At 35.6% G+C, this 9,817-nt stretch overlaps 1 protein-coding gene across 1 annotated transcript; it reads left to right on the forward strand.

Moving 5' to 3' along the window:
- The first annotated feature begins 8,423 nt into the window (after positions 1–8,423).
- On the forward strand, positions 8,424–9,353 carry OR2T22 (olfactory receptor family 2 subfamily T member 22). Its single transcript, NM_001389828.1, has one exon. The coding sequence runs from the start codon at positions 8,424–8,426 to the stop codon at positions 9,351–9,353; it is 930 nt and encodes a 309-aa protein (NP_001376757.1).
- Positions 9,354–9,817: the final 464 nt, after the last annotated feature.

A 9,817-nucleotide genomic window follows, 5' to 3' on the forward strand; every position in this document is an offset into this window, starting at 1 on the left:
GGAAGAAAAGCTATGGCAAGCCTAGATAGTATATTAAAAAGCAAAGGCATCATTTTGCTTAAGAGGTCTGTAGAGTCAAAGCTATGGTTTATCCAATGCTCATGTACAGATGTGAGAGTTGGACCATGAAGCAGGCTGATTGCTGAAGAGTTGATGCTTTCAAATTGTGGTGCTGGAGAAGACTCTTGAGAGTGACTTGGACAGCAAGGAGATCAAACTCATCCATCCTCATGGAAATCAATCCTGAATATTTATTGGAAAGACTGAAGCTAAAGCTGAAGCTCCAACACTTTGGACACCTGACGAGGAGAGTGGACTCATTTGAAAAGACCCTGATGCTGGGAAAGATTGAAAGCAGGAGAAGAGCATGACAGGGTGAAGTTTCATGACATCACTAACTCAATGGACATGAGCTTGAACAAACTCAGGGAGATAGTTTGGACAGGAAAGTCTCATATGCTACAGTTCATTGGGTCCCAAAGAGTCGGACACAACTTACAGACTGAACAACAGGAAGAATATAGCATGCATATGTTCACATATTTCACAAAAATGCAAATATATCTGCTCCCTCCTCTAAAGTAAAAGAGATAATACTTAAAGAATTAATGTCTTAATGTTGTTATTCAGTCACTAAGTTGTGTCTGACTCTTTGGGACCCTATGAACTGCAGCATGCTAGGCTTCCCTGTCCTTTAGTATCTTCTGGAGTTTGCTCAAACCCAAAGATGAATTCTTAGATTCAGAAATTCAAATACAGTCCAAGAAGTTAAAGTGAAAGTAAATGAGACCAAGACACATTGAAGTGAAGCTGTGCTACATCAATAGAAGAATAAACTCTTCAAACAACCAGAAATTAAAGCAGACATGATGTAGAATAAAAAATATATAGAAAGAATGAATATCAAAAATATGAACTATAGATACATTTTTAGATAAAATAAGTCATTAGATATTGAAAGTTTTAATAAACTCTTAAATAAGAGAAATAAGGAAATAATATTTGTTATCATTACATTTATTCATATTTGTATTTCAATTTTCATCTAATCCAAAAGCAAAAAAAGACAAATTTATAAAGGCTAGTATTCAATACATATTATTATTGAAGCACATTATTTTTAAAATTAAAAAATAAATTTATGAAAAATTATGATTTAAAATTCCCCTAGATAAATTTTAATAACTATATTTAGAAAAAATTTTAGAAAATTGATTTGAAAATGATGCAAACTAAATAAGAAAAATACAGTATACACAGATTTGATTTTATACAGATTAAAGTTTTCAAGGAAAGCAATATCAGAACAAAATTTAGGCAATATTAAGGGACTATATCTCATGATCACAGAGAAGATACCAAATTAAGAAGCTCGAACACTTCAAAAAATAGAAATATAAAAGTATTATTATTAAAAAATTTTCTTTGTCAAAGGCATTTTAAAGAAGTGATAGGAAACTCATATTTATAATCTCACTAGCAATTACAAGGCTTGAGCCTCTTTTCTCTGCATCCTTGTTATTTTATTTATTTATTTATTTATTTATTGACAATAGCCCTTTTGAGAGGTGTTAGGGGACATCTTATTGTGGTTTTGATTTGCATTTCCCTGATAATTAGTGAGTGCTGAACCCCTTTTTATGATAAGCCCATTAGCCATTTGTGTGTCTTCTTTGTAAAAATATCAATTTAGGTTTCTTTCCAGTATTATAATTGAGTTGTTTTTCTGCTGTTAAATTCACTAAGGTTCTTATATATTTCATATATTAACTCCTTATCAGATATATAGTTGGCAAATATTTTCTCCCACTGTGTACATTGCCTATTTTGTGATTGTTAATGTTGCTGTGATGGAGAAGGCAATGGCACCCCACTCCAGTACTCTTGCCTGGAAAATCCCATGGATGGAGGAGCCTGGTGGGCTGAAGTCCATGGGGTCGCTAAGAGTCGGACACCACTGAGCGACTTCACTCTCACTTTTCACTTTCCTGCCTTGGAGAAGGAAATGGCAACCCACTCCAGTGTTCTTGCCTAGAGAATCCCAGGGACGGCGGAGCCTGGCGGGCTGCCGTCTATGGGGTCGCACAGAGTCGGACACGACTGAAGCGACTTAGCAGTGGCAGCAACAGCATGTTGCTGTGAAGACATTTTAGTTTGATATGATACTACTTGCCTATTTTTGCTTTTGTTGCTTGAATTTTTGGTGCCATATCCAAAAAATCATTACTAACATAATGTCAAGGAAGTTTCTCCTAATATTTTCTTCTAGGAGTTAACAATTTCCTGTCTTATATTTCGGCCTTTACTCTATTTTTAGTTGATTTTTGTATAAGATGTAAAATAAGATTTCTACCTTATTATTTGGCATATGAGTATCCAGTTTTCACAATACATGTACTGAAGAAATGATCCTTTCCCACTTAATTTACATGGTGAAGTATTTCTGTTTTTAGTTAAGCTGGCTGATTTCTTGCATTACTGGACAGAAATTATTTGCATCTGTACTGGACACAAATACACATGTTCATACACAACTTCACAAATTCTTGGCCTTAAATATTTAGTAGTAAATAGTAAGTTAAACAGAGGCATTCACCTAGAGACTAAGCAATCTTTAAACAAACATCTTAAACAATGCTCCAGGATAATACAGAAATGACAGGCTCTTTTCCCTTTGCCTTATTTTCTATTATAGATAACTTTTCACAATGCTTGGGTCAATATCAACAGAAACACTACCTTAGAGATTTTTTTTTCCCCTGTTCAAAACAATCACAATGATGATAACAATAAACACTGATACGGCATTTACAATGGGCCAGATACCTCTCCAGGTAGTTTATAACTATTTGATTTCATCCTTCTAATAATGCTACCAAGTAAGCAATGTTACACATATTTCCTGGAAAAGAAAGGCAGGGCTTATTCATTACAGTAATGCAAGATTGTGAAATGGATAAGGAATAGACACAAGGATTTAAACACACACACAAAATTTGGAATTGATGAGTTTATGGAGCACTGACATCCAGTTCAGGATAGAGTCAAAAGGAAATATTTCTCAAAGTGTAATTAACAAGCCCTTCTGGTGATTCAGCTATTCCCTAAATTCTGAGAATCACAAATTTAAAATGATTTAGAGATGAATCTTTCTACTCTGGTATCTCAGGACAGTGTTTTAAAAAGTATTAATATTGTTTGCATTCTTGTAGAGCTGTCTATTTCAGGCAATTAAATCACATGTGTTTGGTTCAAGGAGCAGAATTCCAGTTTTGCCTTGAACAATTTCTTGTATTTGCTGTTCCCAACAGTGTCACATTGCTTCATCTTACCACTCAGGATTCTTTTGCTTTAATGAAAACCTAGGAGGTAAATTAGTTCATTTCATCATCTACTCTGAAGAAACATTTATCTGTGTTCCCTTGCCATAGAAGATTTGCCTTTGCAAGTGCCATTGCTCAAGGGAAGATATTTTGTAGGTGTAGCATATTTTAAGCAGTCATATAGGACTGCTAAGTAAATATGGCACGTAGCCAGGAGCAGAAAGCAGTATCCTCAACACTCATATGAGCAAACATTTGTAGCCAACCTATCAGAAAGATCGAGCATCAAATATGTATATATGCACATTTCATGGATTGTGACTCTTCTATAGAGGTGAGTCTAATTGGTTTGAAAATCATTTACTCATTTTTTAAGAAGTCATCTCAATTGATTCATATTTGCTATGTACTTGATGCTTTACATTTGAATTTTTAATTTCATAGTAATTTTGTAAAATTTCATCCACAAATGATAAAAAATAAAAGCCTTCCTATTGTCTACATGTAAGCTGTGGGCTGTGTCCACTCTGTGAGTTAAAAAGTCATTTTGAAATGGAAGTGAATGCAGTCAATTTATTGAGTTAATATTAAGGTAATTTTTCACTGAACAGTGGGACAGTTTTAAGGAAATAATCATAATATATCAATATCTTGTGACTATAAAGGTACTTTCTTTGTGAAGTGCAGGATGGCAGAAGAGAAAAGCAGTTTATAAAGGGCAACTCCCAGTAATTCATGACAATGATCTCTACCAGTGTTTACAAGTAAGTGTGGATAGGGGGAGACTATAATCAATTTGTGTAACAGCATCAGAAAGGGCATACTTTTGAGATTAATGGAGTTTCAAAATATTTTTCATATAAGAGGCACAAAGTAAGTATAAAACATTGGGGGGGCAAGATATTCTGTTACTTTAAAGAAAATTAAAGTCTTTTCTTTCTCTGAAGGATACATACATGTGCATCTAAAAAAGTATACAGCTTCCAATTAAAATAAATAAATTTATATTAAAATAAAATAAAATCAGGGGCCACAGTTTGTAGAAAAAAATAAATTAAATAAAACATTTTATTGTGAAAAAAAGTTTAAAAATAAGAGACTGGAAAAATAAATTAAAATATTTTTTTAAAAAGTATACATCATCTATTTCTGGAGGAGTAATATTTCTATAATTTCTGGAAAAAATATGTATAGTTTTAATTTTTTTAAATTTTTTACCATATTTATTAATAACATGCTGGAATTAATTTTGTCCACAATTGACCTAATGAAGAAATACTTATAAGGGCATGTCCATAGTCATAATTTGCTGAGTTTATGTAGCCTTTTATTTAACAGCTAAACATTTCACATAGTAAGTAAATACATTGATATATTCATAATTACAAAAATTCTTCATTTAAACATACTTTGTATCATATTTAGGAAAAAAAAGATGAAGCTCCTTGTCTATATAACTGAAAAAATTATGTAATACATTTAAGCTGACATTTTTATTAAATTACCATATTGAATTTTGAGCAGTGTAATTTATTAAAACAATAAACAAATATAACAGATTTATTTACTTTTACTATTTTTTCATTTTAAAGAGTAATAGTTCTAAGTTTTATTCTTATTTAATTTAAACACATACATGCGTGCATGCATGTGTATGTGTGTATCTCTGTCATTTCAGTTTTGCCTTTGAACGTCACCTTCAATTTGCCAGAGCATTCAGTCAATTTATCAAATCAATTTATCAAATCAACAGGAGATTTTCTAGCTCCTGTTTACGTAAAAATTTTTTTAAATGGCAGCAAATGATCTTGAATGATGAATTAAATTAAAATTTAAAATTTTGTCTGAGTCTGCAAAATGACTTGGGAAATTATTTCAAAAATCTGTCATGTACAAAATGTCTTCTTTTAATTATCTGAGTAATCTGTTTAGGAGGTTTATAATTTTAAGCCTAAGTAAACAAACCAAACAAGATTGACTGACCTATCACATATGTAGAAAATGACAGAATGATTCTTAAACCAGGACTTCTGTATTCCAGGTCTCATGGTCTTTGTTCATCATCAGTAAGATGAATCCAAGTGTAACTTAAATTTATAATGAAGGCAGAAGGAGTCTGAATTCAAGGTTCATGGCAAAAATAGGAGAAAGATATTTTAAATAGTATATACAACAAGGGTGGAGAAGGCAATGGCACCCCACTCCAGTACTTTTGCCTGGAAAAGCCCATGGACGGAGGAGCCTGATAGGCTGCAGTCCATGGGGTCGCTAAGAGTCGGACACGACTGAGCGACTTCACTTTCACTTTTCACTTTCATGCATTGGAGGAGGAAATGGCAACCCACTCCAGGGTTCTTGCCTGGAGAATCCCAGGGACGGGGGAGCCTGGTGGGCTGCCGTCCATGGGGTCACACAGAGTCGGACACGACTGAAGCGACTTAGCAGCAGCAGCATACCACAAGGGACTGCGTATACTAGATAGGGGTTATTTGGACTCACAAAGTTTAACAATGCCTTGATTGGGTAAAGTAGAATACCTATTTTTCTGGTATCTGATGCTTAAACAAGACTCCAAAAGATACTGGTGTTAATATGTGTTTTATGTCTATTCAAATGTGAATGTTCTTGTGGTTCAAATAGTGATTTAATAAGCCATTAGCACTACTTTTCTGCAGGTGTTTTAGAGACTGCTAGCAGCAGCAGTGTGTATGCTGTCATGATTTCTCTGCAAGAAGTGGGCTATGATGGCCATATAATTTTTATAGAATTAAGATATTCACAAAATCAAACTCTTTAGAACAGAAAGCATCATCACTACCTCTCTCTGTAATAATCAATAACGAGAAATTCTAGACAACAGGCTTAGAAATCATTACATCTCTAAAGATTTGGTGACGTTTTCTTCACCATATCAGAAATAAAGTCTGCAAACCTTCAGTTCAGTTCAGTTCAGTCACCCCCTGCCCATCATCAACTCCCAGAGCTTGCTCAAACTCATGTCCATTGAGTCAGTGATGCCATTCAACCATCTCATCCTCTGTTATCCCCTTATCCTCCCACCTTCAATCTTTCCCAGCATCAGGGTCTTTTCAAATGAGTCAGTTCTTCACATCAGGTGGCCAAAGTATTGGAGTTTCAGCTTCAGTATCAGTCCTTCCAGTGAATATTCAGGACTGATTACCTTTAGGATGGACTGGTTGGATCTCCTTGCTGTCCAAGGAACTCTCAATAGTCTTCTCCAACACCACAGTTCAAAAGCATCAATTCTTTGGCACTCAGCTTGCTTTATAGTCCAACTCTTACACATCCGTACATGACTACGGGAAAAACTATAGCTTTGACTTGGTGAACCTTTGTTGGCAAATTGATGTCTCTGCTTTTTAATATGCTGTCTAGGTTGGTTATAACTTTTCTTCCAAGGTGTCTTTTAATTTCATGGCTGCAGTCACCATCTGCAGTGATTTTGGAGCCCCCCAAAAATGAAATCTGTCACTATTTCTACTGTTTCCCCATCTATTTGCCATGAAGTGATGGGACTAGATGCCATGATCTGCAAATGTTACATTTATTTTTTTTTAAAAAATGGCACATTTGTGCATTTTTTTCTGCTAATAACAAGGGATTTTTGGTTCCTTGCAGCTATATACTCTTCTGCTCTTTATAAATTTACATTTTTTTTCTTAGTATCAACTTTAAAAATGGTAAACACTAAAAAAATTCTTACTTGTACTCTATTATAATGGCTTTCAACCTGTAAATCCTTTCTAATGAAGTTGTACTCATTTATCTCAGTCATTTCGGTTTTGTCTTCCCTGGTGGCTCAGATGGTAAAGAATCCACCTGAAATGCAGGAGACCTGAGTTCAATCCCTGGGTTGGGAAGATCCCCTGGGGAAGGGCACGGCAACCCACTCCAGTATTTCTGCCTGGAGATTCCCCATGAACAGAGGTGCTGGCAGGCTACAGTCCATGGGGTCTCAAAGAGTCAGACTGACTGAGTGACTAAGCACACACAGCACACGAAAATGGTTCTTTTTTGTTGAATATTAAAAACTATGTTTAAAGACAAGCAACATATTTGAATTTAGGTATTTTTAAAATAAAGTGTTTTTTCTTCCAAAGTATCTTTACATTTTGTTAATAATTACACTTCATGGTAATGAAGTTGCTTTAAAATTGCTTCTTTGTCCTTTTAGTAATGTTACTTCTCATTATAATTATTGGTATTTCCTCTGAGCATTTATTAACATGAAAGATCTTTCATGCTTCCCTGTCATATTCACCTGATGATTTGAAGTCTCTGTGACAGTATACTTTGCAGTGAAATGGTGTTTAGGCCTTGTCACCAAGCCTTAGTAAGCTGGAGAAATAAGTTTGTGAGAATAAGTGTTGTGGGAAGACATTGAAGATTTCAGAGGACAGAGTAATGAACTAGAATATCTGCATTTTAAAATCATGTAAATAGAAATAGTGATTCAGTGAGAAAAAGAAAAAAAAGGACATTTTCATCAATTACTGAGGATATTATCTCCCTTCAATGCAGAAATTTTGTTTCACTTATATTAATCCGTTCCATTCATGGTCCTAGGAACTATAATTTCTTGTTATATATTAAAAAAACTAGATCGAATATGTTACAATTTCCAACATTTAGAAAAAATTACCTGTCATTAAAAAAATATAGATGACAAATTTCTAAATGAGTGTTTATTTCCTCAATAAGTTAATTTGGTTTCATTACACATATTAAGAGCATAAAATAACAATACAAAATGTATAGTCAAAGTAACTATTTACAATTATTTAATCCTTCACATTGTTTTCTGCTTTTGATCTATTTTAATCTATCATCTCAATTAGTTAATACAGTATTCTCTGAATTATATAGCTTGACCTTACTTAAAATATTAACATTTGTTAACATTCCCCTATAGAGAAGTGGATGATAGGTCAAGAAGACTCACTATAAACAGGAAGTAAGGCTTTGAATCAGGTCCTTGGATCCCATATCTACTACATACCCAGAAGTTATGATTTTGGGATAATAAAAGCCCTTACCTTTTCTTTTTTTTCATTTCCAGTGTCATATCCAGCAGAAATCATGGAGAAGAGAAATACAACCTCAGACTTCGTTCTCCTAGGAATCTTTAAGCACACAAGATCCCACCTCTTTCTATTTATGATGGTGCTGACAATGGCCATTGCTTCCTTGATGGCCAATGCCCTCATGCTTCTCCTGATTCTCCTGGACCCCCGACTCCACAGGCCCATGTATTTCCTACTGAGCCAACTCTCCCTCATGGACCTGATGTTAGTTTCCTCCATCGTGCCCAAAATGGCTGCTGACTACTTGACATGGAACAAATCCATCTCTCCTGCTGGCTGTGGGTTGCAGATTTTTGTCTCACTCACGCTTGGTGGTGCAGAGAGTTTCCTCCTAGCCGCCATGTCCTATGACCGTTATGTAGCTGTTTGCCACCCACTGAGATACCCTGTACTCCTGAACTGGCGATTATGTATTCAAATGACTTTGGGCTCTTGGTTCCTGGGGGCAGCTGATGGGCTCATGCAAGCAGCCACTACACTGAGCTTCCCATTTTGCAGTGCTCATGAGATCGATCATTTCTTCTGTGAGGCCCCCATGTTGGTGCGTTTGGCTTGTGCTGACACATCAGTCTTTGAAAATGCCATGTACGTTTGCTGTGTGTTAATGCTCCTAATTCCCTTTTCCTTCATTCTGACTTCCTATAGCCTCATTCTCTCTGCCGTTCTCCATTTGCGTTCTCAAGAAGCCCTCAGGAAGGCTTTTGCCACCTGTTCCTCCCATTTAGCTGTGGTGGCACTCTTTTATGGACCTGCCATTTTTATCTACATGAGACCCAAATCCTATAGGTCAGCTAACCATGACAAGGTTGTGTCAGCGTTCTATACTATCTTTACTCCTGTGCTGAACCCCCTCATCTACAGTTGGAGGAACAGTGAGGTCAGAGAAGCCTTGAAAAGGTGGCTGGGAAAATGTGCAGACTTCTAATGCCAGCAAACTTATTCCCAGTATTTAACATTACCCATTGTCAAATTATTGAGGTTATTAGCATTTTAATCATATTATAGCTATCTCTTCTTTAGTAATGCTTGAAAAGAAAATTAAATTCAGGTATAATAGGGAGTTGTTAAGAATTCTCAGTCTACCGTGTGTGTGTGTGTGTGCACGCGCGCATGCACATGCACACTCACTCAGTCCCTCAGTACAGTCTGACTCTTTGTGACCCCATAGACCGCAGCCTGCCAGGCTCCTCTGTCCATGGGATTTTATAAGCAAGAATACTGGCCCATATCAAGATATAATGTTTCTTGAGCTTTTACTATTTGCTATACCTCATGCTAAGCAGCAAGAGTTCTGGAGTGGGTTGCCACTACCTTCTCCTGAGGATCGAATTCACCTCTCCTGCATCTCATGCACAGACAGGCAGATTCCCTTACCTCAGAAGCCTGAAA

This window comes from Bos taurus, chromosome 7 (assembly GCF_002263795.3).
Source record: "Bos taurus isolate L1 Dominette 01449 registration number 42190680 breed Hereford chromosome 7, ARS-UCD2.0, whole genome shotgun sequence".
Taxonomy (NCBI): domain Eukaryota; kingdom Metazoa; phylum Chordata; class Mammalia; order Artiodactyla; family Bovidae; genus Bos; species Bos taurus.

Bases quoted from the DNA above. Each gene is read 5' to 3' on its own strand.
- OR2T22 (NM_001389828.1), top strand. From the start codon at position 8,424: ATGGAGAAGAGAAATACAACCTCAGACTTCGTTCTCCTAGGAATCTTT.